Source organism: Mytilus edulis, chromosome 3, assembly GCF_963676685.1.
Source record: "Mytilus edulis chromosome 3, xbMytEdul2.2, whole genome shotgun sequence".
Lineage (NCBI taxonomy): Eukaryota > Metazoa > Mollusca > Bivalvia > Mytilida > Mytilidae > Mytilus > Mytilus edulis.
Window position 1 is genome coordinate 63766438 of NC_092346.1, and position 23738 is coordinate 63790175.

The 23738-nt window shown below is 32.9% G+C and overlaps 1 protein-coding gene across 1 annotated transcript; it reads left to right on the forward strand.

The window, feature by feature from the left end:
* The first annotated feature begins 1985 nt into the window (after positions 1 to 1985).
* LOC139514438 (uncharacterized) lies at positions 1986 to 21775 on the forward strand. Its single transcript, XM_071303719.1, has 8 exons — positions 1986 to 2097; positions 5316 to 5418; positions 8062 to 8232; positions 11160 to 11213; positions 14587 to 14642; positions 17520 to 17891; positions 18791 to 19054; positions 19928 to 21775. Exons 1-8 carry the CDS (start codon positions 2077 to 2079, stop codon positions 20105 to 20107), a joined length of 1221 nt encoding a protein of 406 aa, XP_071159820.1. The 5' UTR covers positions 1986 to 2076; the 3' UTR covers positions 20108 to 21775.
* Positions 21776 to 23738: the final 1963 nt, after the last annotated feature.

Below are 23738 nucleotides of genomic sequence, written 5' to 3' on the forward strand. Positions count from 1 at the left end.
TTTCGCTATATTTAACAACAAGGCACTTTATTTAGCACAATGATTTTTTATATTTAACAGTAAGAAGAGTTAATTATCGCAAGAATTTGCTTTATGTAATAAGACGACTTATTTATCGCAATAGTTTCGCTATATCTAACAACAAGGCACCATATTTAGAGCAATGTATTGCTATAATTAAAACGAAGAAGCCTTATTTGTCGTTATTATTTGCTATAAATAACAAGACGCCTTATTTATCGCAATATTTCGCTATATCTAACAACAAGACGTCTTAGTTATCGCAATGATTTGCTCTAGACGCCTTAGTTATCGCAAGATTTTGATTTTAATATATATTCCCACACTTCAGACTGAAAGATGGCAGACGTAAGTTTTAAACACAGGCACTTCAGAGTCGATGATGAGACAACGCCAAATTCCCAAGACAGCTACAATGTATCAGTGGCCAAGTACAGCTTGTCCAAGGACATAATATGTAGCCAATATAAAAACAATATATATGCGCACCCTTTTATTAACAATGCAGCTGTTTATAATGAAGATTTAAGAGTGAGACTGTACTTAAAAAAATATTGCAGACAATTTGATTGACGGGAGCAAAAATCAACAGAATTAAAAACTTTCTTTTTGTGATTTTATTCAGCAACAAATTAAACTATTTATTTTTTGATAACTAAGAAGATATATGTTTTTTAAACGGAATGTCATATTTCATTCCCCTCTTATTTTCAAGGGAAATCAACAATTTGTTTACTTCCCCTCCCCTTTCCCCTAATGCTTTCCCCCTGTCCAGGAAAAATGAATTGACATTTCCTATTAAATAATCATTTTGTTTATATAGATTAGACCGTTGGTTTTCCCGTTTGAATGGTTTTACACTAGTAATTTGGGGCCCTTTATAGCTTGTTGTTCGGTGTGAGCCAAGGCTCCGTGTTGAAGGCCGTACTTTAACCTATAATGGTTTAATTTTTAAATTGTTGTCTCATTGGCACTCACACCACATCTTCCTATATCTATTAATAAAATGCTATTTGATTTTCGTTAAAATTTAGTTTGTAACAGAATCTAGGACTTATACATTTCTCTAAAAGACGAAGCATGCGGTTATATTTGTTTTTATTGTTCTTTTTTCAATTACCGCGTACACGTATGAGGCTATAAGGTCACCATTCATGAAGATATGAAGGTGTTTTGCAGATATTAGAATAATGTGAAAAAAGTGAGTCTTGAAGCGAGGCCAAAAAATATAGTTGAAATAATATAGTGGTGATGAAATATAAAGAAAATATTGTTTTATTGTTGCATGGTTGTTAAACGTCCAGTGGCAAATAGTTGATGCATGTTTAGGTCGAATATAATAAAGATCAATAGGCAGTAAAGTGAAAAAGTAAAAAACGTAAAACATATCGAAATATAGAAACGATGATATCTGAACCCCCCCCCCCCCCCCCCAACAAAAAAAAACAAACAAAAAAAACCAAAAAACACCCAAACAAACAAAACAAACCTAGCACCCACTCACACTCGCATATATATATATACATATACATAAAAAAAAAATGGTTCATGGTGCCCCCCCCCCCCCCCCGACATCTAGGTCCTGGATCCGCCCCTGAAGTTCGTGTCATGACGTCGCTGATATACAAAATCTTTTAGGGTTATGGATTTTATTCACCTTCTATGGGCCCCCTTTCTAGGGTCGCCTCGATAGTTAACCGTATTTATAACCAGGGCCTTCCCAGTTTCTATACTAACTTAGAATAGAAGGTCCCTGCATGGTATATCGAATAATTTATCGCACGCAGGACTTTTCTGTGGCGTTTTGTTGAAAATGGACCGATCATCATTAACAGTAGACGTGACGCCATGATCCGTCATGGACCCTCGCACCCCCCCCATGAAATCTACTATAACCCCTGATCGGACCTGATCCATAGGAGCTAGGTTACCACGTGATGGCTTTGACCCAATCAAATCGTATTTACTTTTCGATCCATTTCGGTGATTTCTACACGTTCTTCTCTCTATTGACGTCATCCCCTAGAATTATTTCTGTTGATCGATCATCAGATCATGTCTAATTTGTTCGGGCAGGTAAGTACAGGCAAACCGGCGCTAATTCAGGGGAATACGACCCTAAGGGACCAGCCATTTAGCCTAAATTAAATAAAGGGGGTATAATTGACTTTTTTTCGTGCATAGCGCGGGAAAATATAATATTTATTTTTCAACGCGGCATTCCGGTAATACTTTTTTTAAACGCACCAGCTCTTTCTCGAAAAGATTTTTTACAGTATAGTGTACTGCCAGTGAGACAAATAATATAAAATTATAAAAACTTCTACCAGGTCTAACTCAAAATATTGACAATTACGTGTTAAGGTGCCTGTGTTAAGGGGGTTTAAAATTCAGTTTGACAGCTTCAGACATGATAAATTTTGACCTTTTAGAACTGGACCAATTCACTACTTCACATAAAGATTCATTTAAAATCAAGAAATAAATTGGGAAAGTGTATTAAATAAAACATGCAAGTTATACACTGTCTACACTAGGGAATATTATATATTCGTAACCAAAGGACGATAACTGTGTCCTTGGCCCTATAAATAGGACAGAAAGACTTGACCAATCTTTATAGATTTATAAAGCTTTTCATAACCTAAGCTTAGGCAATAATGAGATAGTTTGACAAGTTTCATGGCCATTTGTCATACAAGAGAAACTGGTGTCATTTTAGTATTGACATTTGGGTGTTTATTTTTGACCTATAATTATTTAAATAAATTCTTCAATTGTCAAGATTTTGGCCTAAAAATTTTAAATTTAGCAAAAAATTCCTGTTTAAATGCTCTTGAATATTATATATATATTAAGTATAAATAACATCTGCACACTCATTTTATTTATCAGAATAGATGTACTGTAATTATACCAAAGTCAAATTTATATAAGCATATATTTGAAAATAGAGATTTTCCAATTCAGGGAAGCCTTATATAAATATGCATTTTTCTCAGCCAATTTGAAGTTTTTAAAGCCTAAATTATTCTTTCATATATATTAAATGTACTTTAAATGTAAAGAAAAGTTACAAAAAGTATACCACATTGGTATAAATGGTCTTGTGCCATGTAGTACTGATAATTATTTAGAGTTGTACTGCAGAAAAGGGTGTCCCCTGGTCCCCTATCTAATTCTGTAAAGCAAAATTATATCCGGGTGAAATTTGATCCGGAGGAAAAAATGTCACAGTAGTTGTTGTTATTTTTTTATCTGGAGGAAAACATTTCCCTGAGATATGAGGAAAACATTTCCCTGAGATATTTTTTCCTTTGCCGTGAAATTCTATCTGGGAAGTTAACTTATTGAATAGTTATTAGAAAAAACTTATACTTTACAAATACTATGAAATAAAAATTGTGTATTTGAATTAAGCCTGTTTTTTTTAAATGTATTGTAATGGGAATTATTTCACAAATTATCATTGAAAAAAGTTCCTGAAATAAATCAAGTAAATATCATTCTTTTAAAAAGAAAATTATCATTAAACATAAGAAAGAAAACCAGAAATAATTTTAAAAATAATAATTGTGAAATAATATCATGATTAAATAAGGTAAGTGAAATACATGTAAAAGTGAGTTGTTTTCAGATCTTAGTACAAATATAATTAAAATGTAAAGGTAAAAATATAGTTGCATTACTACTGTTAACAGTAATGGAAGAATTTGATTATGATAATATTTTTAACTATATAAATAGTCTGGGGACAAAGATGTTGTTGTTGATTATATGAAAATCAGATCATAAATTATAGCATAGCAATATATTGGAACAAAAGCAACTTTAACAGCTGGATAGTATTTACCTGTGAAATGTTATCTGTCTTATTAAAAATTCATGTTGTAAGTCATCTTGTTATATAAACTATAATATATAAAAAATAAGATTCAAGGAAATATTTCACTATGAAATAGATTCAGGAATATATTATATTAATATCTTTAAAATATAAATTGCTCATAATTACCTCCCTTTGATAAATTATACAAATTTGTTCTACCTTTGTGAAACCTTTTATAATTAAAGTCAGGTATATATTGATTGCGGGTAACTTAATTACTAGTTAATGGGACTATATTTCACAAGGTTCTGTGAAATATGATACGGCAAATATATACCGGTACATTCTACCCGCATAACACAGATAGATTTTCACTCCTATGGAAAAATTCTACCTGTGAAATACCATGCCTGGAAAAAAATTACCGTGACAAATCATCCTCAGGATAAAACATCACAGAGGAAGAAATAAACCGTTACAATTCCACCTCTGCCCCGCTTCAGTTTTAAATTTTTTGTCATGGTAATTTTTGATCAAGTTGAATTTCAATCGACTTGAAACTTAGTCATGTTAGTAGACAAGTTCCCTAAGGTATTATTTTTCTAGTTTTAATTCCAAATTATTAGCTTTTACCCCATTTTCACGGTTCCCTGAACATGGAAAATGATAGTGCGATTGAGTGGGGCATCCACTTTCTATATGCATGGACACTTTCTTTTCTTTTCACTTAAAATTGACATTCTTTTTTTCTGGAAAATGTCCTCTTTCAAACTTTTTGTTCTCTAATTCCTTGCTCTATTGCTTGGCAGATTATTTTTTTCATACAAATGCGATTCAAATCGCTTATTTTTGACAAACATGACAAATTATGTTTTTCTAATCTAACAGGTTGAGCTCAATTAAGTCATGAAAAGTTGGGTACTAACTGTCATAAGGGAACCCCCAGATTTGCTTGTGTTCAACCCCAGGAAACAGGGACTTACATGTACTTTTTCTTTTTCACTTGGTCAAGTTTTGGTGGCATGAAATCGACAAAAGGCAGGCCAGGCACCTTTTAAATGTATCACTATCAGAAGTACAGGTTAAATATACAAGGTTTACTGTGGATATATTATGCTCACAAGATTTAATTACATAAAGATCATAAAATATGATATGTCTGATGAGCTTGGTAAAAAAACGTGTTACCTCTATCATTAAAGTAAATAGTTTGTAATTATCACTCCAAATTTTTCCAACCCCACTTAATATGCATAAATTTTTCTGCAGCCTTGTGTATAACTACATGTATATATCTGTAAAAGATAAACAGGGAGAAACCTTTAATATTTATTATCCCTCTTTCTAATTCTAATTGTAAATGACTTATTATGTCAAAAGGTATTTTTAACAAATTTTGTGTAGTCATTTTGTTGGTTTTGTGTCAAGTTGTTACGTACTTAGTGGAGTTTGTTATTTATTTTAGGATGGTAGACTTAAGAGTCAGATTCCACTGAAAGTTTATTCTTCTAATAGAAGAACTCGAAAGCTATTAGGAGCAGATTCATACAACCAACTTATCATCAAATGTAAGTATATATATTTATACCGTGGTCTATTAAGTGTTTTTCAATTGTCAACTTTTTCCTATCTAAATTAAGAAAACAAAAAAAAGAGATATTATAACATATTTGTAGATGCATACATACAGCATATCAATGGTAGCCCTTGAAGATCCTTGAAATTCAATACACATTGTAAGAACCATTATTTACTCTCTAACTTTTGTTCAAAAAAGTTACTAGGAAAAGATGAAAATGACCTTGTGACCTTTCAAAAGGTCAACACATCCTGATAGAGTTGAATTGTGGTAGTCCAATGTATCTGTGACTTCCAGTTCTCAAGCATGTCAAATTGAGAATTGCATTTTATTTTCAAATATATCCATTGGCATTGTGCACATAATTGCCTGATTCTTTAATGTTGGTGAATTGAAAACAAAACATCTTACAATTTACAGATAGCTGTTACCATTTTGGAGATATTTAGTTTTGATAAATTGAGAGTAATAAAGGCATCTTACAGCATACCCGTAGCCAGGGGGGGTTCGGGGGGTTCGGACGAACCCCCCCTTGAAAACTATTAAGCACTGTTAAAGTCGATGTTCTGTTCGAATTGTGACTGTTAAAGTCGAGTTTGTGAGTCAAACGAACCCCCCTTTGGAAATTCCTGGCTACGGGCCTGTTACAGTATACATATACATTCTTTAAAAACTGTCAGGTTTAGTAGTTAGAGTCATGTTAGATGTTAACTTATCATGGTATTTTGTCTGATCAATATTGTTTTAACTTTGACAAGGCAAATTTTACACAATAAATATTACAAGAATTAGTGTTTGATGGTTTAAAAGCAACTTTTCAAATGAACCTAAATATCAGGACACTATATTTTTGCGCATTTTACTTGTGGTTAATTTGATTTGTGTGTAATTATTTTTGAATACAAATTTCAAATCTGTGTAGTTTTTTTTTAAGACCGCAAAACAAATTTTCGTTCATAAAATGGTATGATGTTGTTGTCTGCGTTGTTGTTACTGGAGACTTATTTTGTTTCCAGACAATAACTTTAGTTAAAGTGAATGGATCTCTATGAAATTGTATAAAAAGGTCCAATACCCTAAATGGAAGGTTGGGATTGAAATTTGGGCTGATGGTCCTTACTGTTTTGAAATTGCAGGCTCTAAAGGGGCAAAAAACAAGCATTTTTTTACTTTCAGGATATCAACTTATGTATAAGCATTTCAATTGCTCTGAAATTGTACCACAATGTTTAATTCCACAGGTAGAAGGTTAAATTGATTATGGGGGTTATGGTCTCAAATGTGTAGGAATTTAGGGCAAAAAAAGGGCCAAAATAAGCATTTTTTTGTCTCGCCTTGACGATGTCACAAATCGAGACATATATGGTATGCTGTTTCCAGCGTCAGCGGTGTCGATGGCGGTGATGGCGTCAACAATCAATGTGTTAGCTTGTGATTAAGTCTAGTTTATGGTGAACCACAAGTGGTAGGTCTATCATATTTGGTATGCAGTTGAATAAGTATTGGCACATCTCATTTTCGTGGAGATTTGTTGGGACAGCCTCTTCAATTATGGTCTATTGACTTTAAAACTTTTGCTTTTTAGCTCACCTGGCCCAAAGGGCCAATGAGCTTTTTTCACCACTTGGCATCCTTCGTCCATCGTTTTTACATTTTAAACTTCTTCTAAAGAACCACTGAATGGAATGACACCAAACATGGCATGAATGTTCCTTATGTCAGAGGTGCTGACCAAGTGTTGTTACTTTGTAGCCCATCCAACATCCAAGATGGCTGCCAGCATTGGGGACTTAGTTTAACATAGGACCCTATGGGAAATGCATTCAAATGACTTCTTTTAGAGAACCATTGAATGGAAAAAGACAAAACATAGCATGAACATTCCTCATGAGGTGCTGACCAAGTGCTGTTAATTTGTAGCAAATCCATCATCCAAGATGGCTGCCAGTGGGGGACTTTTGAATGATATCAAACATAGCCTGAATGTTCCAATCCTTATGAGGTTGTGTTGTTACTTTTAGCCATATACAGTGTATATATTTTTTTATATATATATGCTATCAAAAACCTAAGTAGAATCAGGTGAGTGATACAGGCTCTTGAGAGCCTCTAGTTTTATATGAATTGAAAAACCCAGGTTGTTTCAGGTGAGCGATACAGGCTCTTGAGAGCCTCTAGTTTTACATGTATTAGTTGTAGGTCAATGATATTTGGTATGTAGTTGTATATGAGCATTGGCACATCTCATTTCCATGGAGATTATTTGGCTTTGGTCCTTCAGTCATGGTCTATTGGCTTCGTAACTTTTGTTTATTTTTCATGTATTAGTTCAACAGCATAGTTTATAGCTCAGTAGCAAAAAAATAAATAATTTAAGATCATTAGAACACACATGCATTCATTCTGTGTCAGGAACCTATGACGTGTCAACTACTTAATCACAATCCAAATTCAGAGATGTATCAAACATTCAAGCTTAAATGTTGTGTTCATACTTGGCCCAACTGTTTAGGGTTCGACCACTGTGGTTGTATAAAGCTGTGTCCTGTGGAGCATCTGTGTTTTTCTTGAATTGAAATCTCATTTACATAATATATGCTCTTCTGTAATACAATTTTCTGATTTCTAACAGGCAGGGAAAAGTTCAACCTTCATGACTATGAAGAAGATAATATAAAGGTCGTTCTATATGATGATGGTATGGAAGTGGATTCAGATAGCTTTCTTTTCTTAGATCCAAATACCAGCATCATGATATTACAAGGAAATGAGATATGGTCACCACCACTACCTCCATTAAATGGTAAGTTTACATACCGGTATATATCGTCCACATGTTTTATTTGGCTACACATATTTGTTGACGTAAATTGGTATAGCACTTGTCAGCTTCTGTCAACAATTACCATCATGATCCATATATTATACTGACCCCATATGTATGGTATTAAGTCACCAGCACACCATATAACAAATTTATCTAACTGACTATCTTCATGAGTAGTAATTTAGACTAGCATGTCTTCAAAACTTAGTATCATCATCCTACTTTCATTAATGCCTATACAAAATCAAATGCCAAGATGAACACTTTGTTAGATTTAAATGTGTTTTATTAAATTATTTCTAACGTTCAACAATAATTTGTAAATAAAATGGCTGTGTAGGAACATGCATATAATGGGTATCTATACGTGCAAATAAATATGCATCAAAAACTATTGTGTGAACTGTTACATAATGTAAGTCTCATGTTACTGAGGAATGACAAATCAGAAATATTCAAAATCAATTGATACTGTTACAGATGACCATATTTATATAAGCGATGTAAACATAAATAACAATATGAATAAATTAAACCAACACGTGCAATTGGATTTTTATAGGTCTGTTTGATTTTATCTTATAGATTAAAAATTTATGTTTATCATTGTTGTTAATCGTATAAGAATGATTTTATATAGATCGAATCAGTAATCAAATGATTTACCGTAGTTTCACTTTCATTGTTGACAATGATTCTTTTTCTTTAAATAACCTGTACACGTATAATGCATGCGTTGTCAATCTCTAGCTAGGTGTTAAATTGAAGTTCACATGAATACGGATTTTCTGAGGTCGGCTAATTCACTTGCAAGTGAATGAGTAATTAAGTCTCCCAAACAAAGTTTGGAGACTTATTGTTTTTGCTCAGTTATTATTGTTATTATTATTTTTCTTCTTCTTCTTCTTCTTCTTCTTCTTCTTCTTCTTCTTCTTCTTCTTCTTCTTCTGCCACTTTAAAAAATGAACTTGTCGGCAGCGTTTCTCCAAAACCGCTTGTCAGATTGACTTTGGATTTCATAAAATGGTAGACTAATTTGTCTAGGTGAGCCATCAATCTTTCGTTTGTGCATTGGGGTCTCTTAAGGGGTATTTTGGGGGGTTGAAAGGAGGGAGGGGTTGACTATAGAACCCTGGTATGGGATTTTATTTTCAAAAATTTTCAAATGAATATAACTTAAAAACTGTAAGTGATAGATACATGCAGTCTTCAGAAATGATTATAGGATAATAAAACAAAACACATGAAATATAGGGGGAGTCCCTGGGGGGTTATTTCCACCCCCTTCAATTTGAGAATATGCTTTTATCTTGTAAAGGGTCCAGATCCCCACCCCTAAACTTTAACCATATATATTCTAAAATGGGACCATAAAACAAATCAAATGAATTCAAGGGAGGTCCCCGGGGGTCATCCCCACCCTGTTCAATTTGAGAATGTGCCATTATCTTCTAAACAGTCCAGATCCCCACCCCTAAACCATATATATTCTTGTAGGGGACAATAAAACAAATCAAATGAAATAAAAGGGAAGTCCCTAGAGGGTCACCCCACCCCCTCTTGTTTGAAAACTTGTAAGCGGTCCAGATCCCCACCCCTAAACCATATATATTCTTGCATGTGACAATAAAACAAATCACATGAAATTTGATGGAAGTTTCTGGGGGTCATCCCCACCCCGTTCAATTTGAGAATGTGCTATTATCTTGTAAACGGTCCAGATCCCCACCCCTAAACCATATATATTCTTGCATGTGACAATAAAACAAATCACATGAAATTTGATGGAAGTTTCTGGGGGTCATTCCCTCTCCGTTCAATTTGAGAATGTACTATTATCTTGTAAACGGTCCAGATCCCCACCTCCAAACCATATATTTTCTTGTAGGGGACAATAAAACAAATCAAATGAAATGTAGGTTAAGTCCCTGGGGTCACCACCACCCCCTCCTGTTTGAAAACTTGTAAATGGTGGAGATCCCTACTCGTGAGCCATATATTGTCTTGTATGGGACAAAATCAAATCAAATGAACATGGGACCATATGAATTGGGAGTTATGGGAGCTTTGTTTGGGAGACTTCGTAACAGCATCCCGTTACAATTACTTCTTGTTATCAATGTTTCTTCACTTAATTTGACAAAATTGAACCATTTTGGCTGCTAAAAGCGAATTATTATTTCACTTTTTCACCTTCATTGTAAGTAATTTAAACTTGAAAACTTCGGACATTTGTTTGTGAGTGAAGTGGTCGCGTTTATACACCAATAAATTCCTTTAAGGAGGCTTGCTGGTACAAATGTATAAGATTTTCAGAAAAAAAATTGAAACATTTATTTTTCATTACAAATTTTATTGATTACCTTAATAAGCTGTTACTTTATCATGTGGTACAAACATCATTCCAAAAAATCAATTCGTGTTGGCCCAGGTGAATTTTAAAATGTAGATTTCATTGTAAAAGCTCCAAATTATCTCCCTTTGGTGCAAAAAATGCCATTTTTTGGCATTAAAATTGAAATATCTTTATAACTCATAGGTGACCTATATTTTTTTAATGTTGTTTTCGAATAAGCTGTGCATAAACTAAATAATTGTGAAAGTTTCTGTAATTTTTTTTTTTTCCCCTATTAGTTCAACAGAAAAAAGGACATTAACAAAAACGTATGCTTCTTTCGAAGGCAGATTGTGAGCGTAAATGAACGGTGACCCCTTTTTTTTCACATAATTTTTCTACTAAGTATATGATAAAGTTCATTTATAGAAAAATATATGGCAAAATCCTATATTAAATAAAAAATTTGATTTAGACTTGTGAGCGCCCTTAAAAAGGTGTTTAATCCTATAGTAGTTCCAATTTCAAATAAAAGTCTGTTTTATGTTGATGTTTCATGATTTTGCAGATGTTGCTAATTCATCAAACCAAGTTACAGCTAGTACAAGTAGTGAAAATCCAAGTGAGTATGAAGCTATTTACACATACAAATATTGCTCATGTCAAAACAATTCATTAAAATGTGCGATTCATCTCAAATAAGCTTACTGGAGGAGTAAATATGGTCCCGTTGAGGAATTTGCCCGTTATACGTTTTCCCCTAGGGAATCAAGTCAATGTCTGTACTTTACCAGGAATATTAAAGGCCAAGGACAAGTTTACCAGGAAAGTAAGTCCACGGCTGGTGAAATAGATCTGGCCTTTATTATCCTGGGAGAATTGTCCAAAGACTTGTTTTTCTATTACTTTTTAGCTCACCTGGTCCGAAAGGCCAAGTGAGCTTTTCTCACCACTTGGCGTCTGTCCTCGTCTTCGTTAACTTTTTACATTTTGAACTTCTTCTAGAGAACCACTGAACAGAATGAAACCAAACATGGCATGAATGTTCCTTATGAGGAGCTGACCAAGTATTGTTACTTTGTAGCCGATCCATCATCGAAGACAACAACAAATGGAAGTTTTTAACTACCTTGACTGGCTATACAGCCTGTGCACGGTCGGATCATCGAAGATGGCCGCCAGCGGGGGACTTAGTTTAACATAGGACCCTATGGAAAATACATACAAATGACTTCTTTTAGAGAACCACTGAACAGAATGAAACTAAACATAGCATGAATGTTCCTTATGAGCTGCTGACCAAGTGTTGTTACTTTGTAGCCGATCCATCATCCAAGATGGCCACCAGCGGGGACTTAGTTTAACATTGGACCCTATGGGAAATACATACAAATGACTTCGTTTAGAGAACCACTGAATGGAATGAAGCCATACATGGCATGAATGTTCCTTATGATGTGCTGACCAAGTGTTGTTACTTTGTAGCAGATCCATCATCCAAGTTGGCCGCCAGCGGGGGACTTAGTTTAATATAGGACCCTATGGGAAATGCATACAAATGACTTCTTTTTAAGAAACACCAAACAGAATGAAACCAAACATGGCATGAATGTTCCTTATGAGGTGCTGACCAAGTATTGTTACTTTGTAGCCAATCCATCATCCAAGATGGCCGCCAGCGGGGCACTAAGTTTAACATAGGACCCTATGGGAAATACATACAAATGTCTGCTTTTAGAGAACCACTGAATTGAATGAAACCAAACATAGCATGAATGTTTCGTAATTTTCGTAAATCTTAGTAATCTTTTGCAAAAATCTTGGTTTCCATAACTACAGGGCCAAATTTAACTAGACTTGGCCACAATCATCATTGGGGTATCAAGTTTAAAAAGTGTGCCTGATGACCCGGCCAACCAACCAAGATGGCCACCATGCTAAGGGGTTTATTGACCATTTTCTCATGTTGACTTATTTTTAGGTCTTACTTTGCTGTAAATTATTGCTGTTTACAGTTTATCTCTATCTATAATAATATTCAAGATAATAACAAAAAACTGGAAAATCTTCCTAAATAACTAATTAATGGGAAAGCAACCTAACAATGGGTTGTCCGATTCATCTGAAAATTTCAGGGCAAGTAGATCTTGACATGATAAACATTTTTTCCTCAGTCAGATTTGCTCTAAATGCTTTGCTTTTTGAGATATAAGCCAAAAACTGCATTTTTCCCCTATGTTCTATTTTTAGCCATGGGCCCCATAAGAAGTCTTGCTCTTTATAGTAATTATTTAACAATTTTCATAAAATTTGTATATTTTTCCTAACATTTTCCACTGTAACTACTGGGCCAAGTTTATTATAGATAGAGATAATTGTAAGCTGCAAGATTGTTCAGTAAAGTAAGATCTACAAACACATCACCATCACCAAAACACAATTTTGTCATGAATCCATCTGTATCCTTTGTTTAATACTCATAGACCAAGGTGAGTGACACAGCCCTTACCAAAAAGTGCTAAAATGTTGCACATAAGTTCCACATTAGATGTTCACGTTAGAAACTTAAACATGATTGCACAATATATGAGGTTTTTAACATGCCAATCAGGTGAGCATTTGGTGAGCAAAGAATTGCACATATGAAACTAACATAATTTGCATGATAAAAACCTCATGTGCGACTGCTCATATGAGCTTTGCTTCACATGTGCATTTTATTAGATTGCACACATGAATGTTATAGTTGACCAAAACAAAATGGCTGCTTCAAAATGGGAATATCTTTCAAATTTAAATGAATTTAAACTTAAATAATTCAGTTGAAAATAAAATAACTGATACATCATGTTAAAAGAGTTATTCTTTAATTATTGTCAGTTAATTATGATTCTCATATCATTTGGTCTTTTTTTTATTTAAACAATAGTCAGGGTAATGACTAAAACATAACATTACATAATAAAACTAATAGAGGGACTTGCAAGTTTAGTACAAAATGATTAATAAGTACTGTATTAAAAACTTTCAAAAGGAAAAATCTATATGCATGTAGTACTTATTTTGAAGCATTGTTACCTGCATATATATTTCCATAAAGGACTTAAAATTGTAATATATTTCAAAATCTGACACAAAAATGAACATAATGAAATAGAAATGATAACTTACAAATAAATAACAACAGCCACACTGGTTTTATCAGATTTCAACAATGCCATTTTCTTCAAATATATAGCACATAGGGCTTAACATTTTTCATATCCATCTCCCTCCAATTAATGCATGTATTGCATGCTTTGAATTTGAATTTACAGGAAGTACATGACTGGGCATGTCATTTTGAAAAAGCTCATATGAGCAATGATGTAGGTTATAGTTTTGAATGGTTAGAAGAATGGAAAAACTTTTCAAAGTATAAAACTTAAACCTAAAACTAACATGGAGGATAAAAGCTCACCTGAGGTTTGAATTGCACATGTGAGCATTATGTTAGATTTTTGTGGGCACATATGAACTACCAAACTGCACATATGAGCAACCTGATTTGCATACAATTCCTACTTGCATCTCATGTGCTTCACATGTGAAACTTATGTGCTTTTGTTAGCAATTTCTGTACTGGAGGCTCTTTCTAAGAGCCTCTAGTTAATTTATTCTTGACCTGATAATGCATGATATATTTTACCAGTGTTTGCATCTGCGTTAACATATACATATTTTCTTTTATTAAAAAAATATCCTGTAAAAAATTGTGACCAAGAGTGCTATTCTAAAATTTTCATTTAATGAGCTGTCAAGGGGGAAACCCCCCACAAGTTGTGACGGTCAGCAGGTATACTTCATTTTTTTTTCTTCTAAAAATTAATGTGATTTTTTTTATATGATGACTCAATGAATCCATTTCCTAATAATGTCAGTTATGTCAGATGCTTATACATAATGTTAGTTTTCACAAAATGATGAATTTAAAAACATGTATTTCTTTATTTTAGATCCACAACAGTTTCTCAGTTTTATAGAAAACTTAAAAGTTGCAAAAAGAAAAGCTGTAAGTTATTGATAATACTAGTAAGGCTTGATTTTTTATGCCCCACCTACGATAGTAGAGGGGCATTATGTTTTCTGGTCTGTCCGTCCGTTCGTCCGTCCATTTATCTGTCCGTCTGTTCATTGGTCCGTCTGTCCTGCTTCAGGTTAAAGTTTTTGGTCAAGGTAGTTTTTGATGAAGTTGAAGTTCAATCAACTTGAAACTTAGTATACATGTTCCCTTTGATAAGATCTTTTTAATTTTAATGCCAAAGTAGATAATTTATTCGAATTTCAGTCCACTAAACATGGAAAATGATGCGAGTGGGGCATCTGTGTACTGTGGACACATTCTTGTTCCTGGTATTCTCTTATTGTTACTTCAAAAATTTATGATACATTGCAGACAAATTGATAGTGAAAGTGATTAATAATAAATGTTTAAAAATATAGGCAGTGACCAAATGCAAGGATCTGGAAAATTGTTCACCTAATTTTGGTCATTTATTTGAGATAAATTAAAAGTTGGTGGCTTTTTAGCTCATATTTACAACTCCTCGTCAAATCAAATTGCTTGAATTTGCCTTGTAATTTTCAAAGTACATACTTTTTTCATGTACTAAGTAACTACGCATGAATGACCACACGGATAAGATTTCAGTGTATGGTATAATACTACTGCATGCTGTTTGGAGAAATATGTTGTGTGTTCCAAATTAAACTAATTACTTTGCAATTTAAGTTTTCAAATTAATTTTTAAACATCCTTCTATTAATTTTAAAGTCATAAGAAACGAGAGAGTGGTGAAAAATAATGTTTATCCAATTCTTGAACCAATGCATGTACAGTATATATCATAAACTTATTCCTCTGTTTTTCTCTTTTTTTACGCAAATATATCGTATAATCGTTATTTTTTTTCTCTCTGTCTGTTATGATTTAGCAAATATGGCTGCTCATTAAATGCAGGTTTTTTAAGCCGAAGTTTACTGATTGTCACCTTATAGTAAACAAATAACAAAAAGCATGGGTATTGAGCACATGTTTAATATGTACAATCAGATAATTGTTTATTTTAATGACAGATCCATGCGTATTGCAATCACTGGATTTTTACGAGGAGGGTAAAGCTCAGGTCACTATGCATACAGAAAATATGTCGGTGAATTGCCTTCCAGGAAGCAATTGAAAATAAGTAAACTTCTTCTAAATGTGGACAAATTAAAGAATTACTCAGAATAAAGTATATATATACATAACTTGTATAATGAAAACTATTCATTGAGTTATAAAAACAAATACTTTGTACACATAATGAGAGTATACCATGGTCTTTGTGAATGGAAATTAAAGAAATTTGATCTATTTTGTCATCAATGGATTGATTATTGGCTGCTTAATGTCCAGTGACAGATATTTCATTCATGTAAACTATCCACTAGACACTGTACCTATGGGTACATACAAAGGGCAGATCCATCCATTTATAAAAGGGGTTCCAACCCATGATAAAGAGGGAGGGGTCCAACTGTATGTCCTCGTTCAAAATTATTGATCATCCCAAAAAGGACGTTTTCCACCACACCCTTTTTGATCTACCACCATGATTACTGCAAACTATCTATATGTTTTAAAATTTTTCATAGTTTTAGTTTTTATATAAAATTGAAAAATGTTAGCAAGAATGAAAAGCTTTCACTGCAATTTAATAATTGCCTACTTTAAGTCCGTTTATTTTGTCATCTTACCACCCTGGCTCTTAGTTTCATAGTATATACCTGTCTATACACTAACCAACACACATTTCAAGAGATTATTAATCACTATCCAATATTTCCCTGAGGCATTAATATAGTTATTAGAAGTGCAGATAGATATCAGATGAGCTATCATATTCTGCTAGGAGCCTCTAGTTCCTGTGCATGATCATTATAGTAAATGATCATATTTGCAATAAGATAGAAACACCAGTTGATACGGTACATAGAGAAAGATTATTAAGTGCCAGTCTTTGTAAGAATCGGGCAATTTAGGTAAAAATTAAAACATGATTAGAAAAAACCCACTGAGCTAATCATGCTATTTAATACTAACCATCATCCTGAGTTAAAAAAGTATAAGTCTTTCGTTTGTGTGTGTTTGGTAATATCAAATAACTTGGTAAGAAAATTGGTTAGAATGATAACTAATTACAGAGTTATCTCCCCTTATTTAATAATTCCTAGTGTATTTCAACCAAATTGTATCTTCTATTACCAGAACAGAAAATGAAAATGAATGGGTTTTTTTTTTGTGCATAACTACATATTATGAACTGATATCAATGTCAAATTGGGTGGGGTTTTTTGGTCATGTTTTCACCACTGCCTGATTCTTAGGCAGTCTGACACTTAATCACTATCCAATATTTCCCTGAGGCATTAATGTAGCTATTAGAAGTGCAGATAGATATCAGATGAGCTATTATATTCAGTCTGCTAGGAGCCTCTAGTTCCTGTGCATGATCATTATAGTAAATTATCATATTTGCAATAAGATAGAAACACCAATTGATACGATACATACAGAGTGAAATTTAAGTGTAGATAGCTTCTAATTTAAATAAAAATAAATAAATTTTGGATATTTACTGTCTTCTGATTGGTTAAAATTATTAGTTTTATTTTCAATGTTGTCAATTTTTATGGCGACACGCCCACTCTGACGTTGTGTATTCATATGCCAACATGTGTGCACGTTGTTATTGTCAAAATATTAATATTAAACGTTTCACATTTTACGTAATCCGCTTAGCGGATTATTCAATGTGAAGAGTCAACAATTAGTTTTATGGTTCAATAAATTCAAATTAAATAATAGCCATTCATTAAATATATGTGATGTCTTGTATCTTTACAGGTAACATCTGTTTCTGAATCAAGGAATAGTTCAAAAAAGTCTAAAATGCCCCAATTTGTAAGTGTATCTACAGGATGGATGCATTACGATTACGCTGACAGAAAATTTAAACAAGTAAGAAGTAGTACAACTCAACAATTACCCAGATCGGACTTAACTATTCCATCAAGCTCGAGTTATGGTGAAACACTGAAAATAATGGAAAATCTTTACTTCCACAATGGAAAAAACTTCAGGGGAAGAGTGTCATCCATGGTAACTCAGCTGGGTAACAGCCATGGGGAGGAAATACCAAGTTTTACTAATATCTTTGAGTATGGAGTACGATGTTCCACCCAGAAATCAAGGATTTATCTTTTAACCAGGAAGAAGGTAGGTCTGTAAGAAACAAGAATGATTATTTGTCTAAACCTACATCATCTTCACATGTATTTTCAGTTTATCAAAAGTTAATTAATTTATCCCAAGTAAAGTGGAAAGAAGATGCTTGGAAGTTTCTTAGCCTTCCCATCTCACATATGTAGTAGTTTCAGTTGCCTAGCAGTTCTTAACCATTCAAAATTAACCAGTTACTTCATATACAAAAATTAGCAGTTTTTCTAATCCTTCACAGTTATTCTGGCAGTCTATTGGCAGTTATTTTTGCAAAATATTTGAATTAGGTACTAAAAACTGCTAAGGAAAATGTAAATATGGTCATGATATTGTGCATTATTCATACTAGTAGCTGTTTAAAAACTAACAATAACATAGAATAATTATCAAAAACAAAAATATATGTTCTATGTCATCCAAGTTCATGGTTAATATGTTAAGCTTTTATGTATTACAATTAAATATAATGATGTCAGAGGTGCAACATGTTATCTAGTATCAATTTAGTCATCTGATATGTATTTAAGAAGGAAATGGAAATCACGATTCATGCAATTTTTTTATTATATACAAGGACATATATACTTAGAATTAATGACAAATGTACTTGTTATATTACCTGATTAGTAATCAAAATAGACAAAATATATTCTAGATGCAAATTTTTGCCAACAACATGTTGGTAAAGTCTGTGGTTGAAGTTTTTAAAAACAACATTGACTTCATTAAACCTTTCCTTTGTGGAAATTTAATGAAGCATTTAAGAAATGTTTTAAATTTTGAACAGGTGATTTAGAAGCAGATGTTTTAGAGAGCAGGACATCCGTTTTTGCACACATTGTCCAGTTTAAAGATACATGTACCATAATTCCAAAATTTGCATAATTTTATTGCAGATTGCTGATATATTTTGTGTGACAGATTCTTCATCTGCAGATGAAGGAAATGATCCAGGTCTTGTAGCATCAACAAGTTCTAGTCCTTATACAGTTAATGCTGGTAGATGTTCACCAACAGCTATGACTCCACAAAATCAAATGCAGACTTCCTGGACAAACTTTAATAATTCTCCTCAATCCCAAATGGATACAAGAACTCCTCAGACACAAACAGCAACTTGGACAGACTCCATTATGCATGTGCCTGCTGGCACACCTACTGTAAGTATTTGTTTAGACATCTGCAACTCAACACATGATACATATCACTTATAATTCATTATAACAGAGCTCTTGTCTGTTCAATGGATGTCAAATACTAGTAGCAACAAACCTAAAAATCGCAAATGACAAAAAAGTAAATAGCTGAGACCTTACAAGCTTTAGTGAAAAATAGGAGTGTGAGGCTTGCTGAGAATTTTTTACCTGTTATGGGACAGTAAAAATGAATTAAAAATTTTCTGACAATATAGAGACACTATTGCTATGGAATGTAGGGTACAACTGTCAAGAAGATACTTCACTGCTAGTAGCAGAAATATGCAAAGCTATATAAATTAGCATGTATTTATTATGTCCCCCATCATAGTTGTGAGATTTATAGATATTTCTCATGAATGACTGGAGTCGGTTGACAATTTTTTTCTACTGTTTCTTTTGCATTATGTTGCACCCGACAAAGTGGGAACAACCTATTATTTATGTTTGTTTCTGTGATATTATTTTTATCAACGGTTTTCTAGACAACAACTTGGAAATGCTAATCTTTCTGAAACTTGCCACAGAAATAGGTGTGCAATCAACTTTTGTAATTATCAAAATTGCTACTATTGAATAATTTGAAAACCTTGAAACAAAATATTAGTTTCTGCATTCAATATTTCACAGTCTTAGGTGGAAACAGAGTAGACTGAGGTGGACAGCCCAACATGGACTGTGGAAATGACAAAATACATCAGAGCTGTAGTAAGTTTGTTTCATGATACATGTTTATTTCTAAAGTTAAAACCATTTATATTTATGTACCAGTCATTGTTGCAAATCTAGAGGATTCAGAATATAAATACGAGTAATTTGACAATAATTATATTTCAGGTTTTGGTGCCTGTTGATAGAAGGTGTTCCATTTGCTGTGATAGAGAAAGGAATGCTGTGATTGTTCCTTGTATTCACACTTTTTGTTTAGAGTGTGCCCTGCAAATAGAGGGCATGGGCCAGGATTGCCCGCAGTGCAGGGGAACAATAGAGGATGTCAAAGAAATGTTTCTGGATTAAAACACTGCTATTTAAGATATGTTGCAACTAATATTTATTTTTAAAATCAGCATGGAACAGTGCAGTTCTCAAATATTTTTGTTATGAACCTATTTTTATCTACTAAAGTGTAACATTTTTTTCATTGTGAATGATTGTCAGAATGTAGTTAAAAGGACAGAACTACCAAAATGATGGTTTAAATCATGTTTTACTTGTTAGTTTTTGTTATGATATATATAGCAAAGTTGGATACAATATTCTAGTAGATTAACATAATGAAAATATTTTTATTTTGCTTATTAACTAAGTTTATAATTTTACCCAACTCTTTAAGAGTGGAGACTGTGCTGCATCTATTCCTTGTTTTATACTTTCAACTTTCTATACTACTGTGTAGAATGATATCACATTTAGTAATGTTACATTGACATGATGATTTATACCTTGTTTTATATTGCCTGACCCCTGCTTTTTTGTTAGCAGAAGGTCATAAGATTTGTAATGTGTGTTTTTTTTTATTCTATTTGTGAGCACTGAAGATTTGTGCAGCATATTATGATTTCTGAATGACCTTTAAAAGTTTGTTCTTTTTTATATATTTTGATTCTGTTTTATTTTTTACTGGAATCTATACATTGAATTTTTTTTTTAAAAATGATGATGTTTTATGTAGAATTTTCTAAGATGCTAGTACCTAAAACATACTGCGAATATAACATATTATTAACCAATTTATCTCATCAATTTTAAACAAAAAAGTTATGTTTTGTCTACATTTATAAATTGAACTATTTTGAAATCCACCAATAACATTTGTTTTAATCAGTTGACTCATTTTAGAGTAATTGCTTCTGAATCATTTTTCCATTTTTGTAATTTTTTTGGCTACTATTTAGAACTAAATCAGAGATTGACCATGATATTTATGACAAAAATATCAAGCTTGACAAGGTTGATGTCCTTGTAAAACTAGAACAAAAAATAGTCAAATTTTATGAGGAATATTACCCTTGAAATGGCAAATTGCTGTTTCAGTAACTATTGTATTGAAACCTTTATTTGATTAGGACGATCAAAGTAAGTTGCCACATCTTATTAGGAAGACAGTGTTTACAACCATGCAGAATATAGATGGGAAAGGACAAATTATATAGTTTGCCCCTGAAATGATGATTTTAAGACATTATTGGGAGTACAAAAGATATATGATTAATAACTGTCAAACAGCAAAGATACTAAGCAATACAATATCTACTTGTACCTGAAAGCAACTTCAACTGCAGCTCTGACAAATTATCCTTGAATTTCAATTTTGCTGTTTTTGGTTAATATACTGAAAGATGTAGCATCTGCCATTTTTTTTTCTCACTCATCTGGGAACCTCGAATTGTGTTAACAGCATTATAGTATTTTTATACATATATTAATAAACTGCAGTCCATGGTTAAGAAAATAGTTTTTCATATTTGTAAAGTACATATTTGAAGCATTTATGTTTTGATACCAGTATATTATAAAAACAATATTAGACTAATAAAATGTACATAGTATGCCATTACTGCATGTTTTGATTGATACTTGTCTTTTCCATGTTTTATATAGCCATAACAATACTTATCTAGTCTTTATGTTTTGTTTGTTTATAGCTGAAACAAATGATTTCATATAAAAGAAATTGTACAAATATTTATCTTTTTTATACCTGCATTATGCTTGTAACCTGGATAGCACCTTTGTTTTTTGACGGATTTCCTTTAAACTTGGATGAAATAGTATGACTGAACAGTTCAATGCATCATCGATGATCAAGTGTTAACATTCGCAAGGCTTTTGGACAGTTTGCTTTAGCAACAATTTCTTAAGGCGTCTGCCTAAAATCAGAAGTGGTAAACTATCTCAAATGTTCTGCTCCAAGATAATATAGCACTAGTGTTTGAATACTGAATCTAGGAAGATGCATTTGAAATTTTGAGTTACTACTCTTTTTAGGTGTCAGACCACCAATTACTCCCTCCAATTTAGAACGTATGTAAAAGTAGTCCTACTTTGACACAAAATAGTGCTTTTGATGTCATTGTTTACTTAAACTAACCAACAAATTTGCAAAAATGAAACTTTTGGTGAAAGGGAAATATATTTATACCATTTTGAGCCAAAATTCACTTGCCTATGAGTTTGCATTAAAAATTCAGGATTAATGCGCTACATAGTACACTAAATTCAGATTTCCAGAAAACCGGGAGTTATTTTGGTAGTACCTGTCTTGTCTGTCTACCTTGTTACAAGACTTTAAACATTAGTTGAAAATTGGCATGTAGAAAGGTGATACATGTACAATTCAGGATATACCTGGTTTCCTTGAAGTTAAACGTAAGGTAAAATATTTAGAAAGCTGTGAAAATTGCAAAATTTGGTTGAACAGATAAGGATTTTTAATTGGTGGTCTGACACCTTTTAACAAGGGTTCAGCTCCAATAAAAAAGAGAATGAATGTGCACCAACAATTCAGATGAATTTAACTTCATTTTGAAAATTAGTATCACAAACACTACTTTGAGGATCTGCCATGGGCTGAAGAGAAAAAAATTAAAAAAATCATGTCATCGCAAAAAAATAAAACTATCTCTTCAATACAACTATAGGTCAAATATTTAAGAGTCTGATAACAGTGCAAACAATAGTGGCGATTTCATAAAACGTAACAGCTGGTAACAGGACGTTAAGAAAATCAAGGTTTAAGTTACTCAAAGGATCAGAGACCATGTACACATACATAGTACTTGTATGATAGAGGATCATTACATACTAATAGGGTTGTATGTGTATAAGCAAGGACGTACAGCTAACAATATACGTCCTTGATATAAGTTTTTTTCAGTAATGTTAGGTGGAATGTGAACATGACATTTCAAGAATCAGCTAATTGTAGTTTTTGCAAACTGGCTTGAAGTGCAGGGTAACTTTCAATGAAGTGGCCATCTACCAAGACTGCCGCTGTTATTATGGATATAAAAAAGGAATCGTTCTAGAAGGTGTCTAGTGGATAAGGGGTAAATGAGTGCCAATTAAATTATGTTCATTGTGGATAGTGGTCTTGTCGTATGTCGTGGAATAGGGTCGCTTTTTATTGGCCTTTTATCATGCACATCTCCATAATGTCTTCTGGTGAAGAGTCCAAACAAATAAATCTGCACCTCTTCTGGAGATATTTTACAGAAGATCAGTTAACAGCTGGTTAAGGTGGTACCTAACACTACAGGGAGATAACTCTGTAAAGTCAGCTAAACGTTTTAATTACCTTGTGTTTTAAAGGGAATTATAAGCTTCTCAAAGATCAAAATTGGTGTTTGTCAAACTGATATATAACCAGTGTAATTTTTCTTACAAAACAGTTGGTTCAAAAATTTTTGAAATTTTCATATTTTAACAAAGGGTCAAAGTAAATACTTTGACAAAATTTTATTAAAATTAAACGACCCAAATTAATATTAGTGAAAGTGTTGGGTACCACCTTAAACAAACAATCAATTTGCCATCTGAAATGGCAGATTTGTGTTTTTAGGTGACGTATTAAAATGAAAATACGTCCGGTAGGCATGCCTGAAAGTGCGGTTTAAGACATTTTCTGTGTGCTTTCCCGTCACTCAAT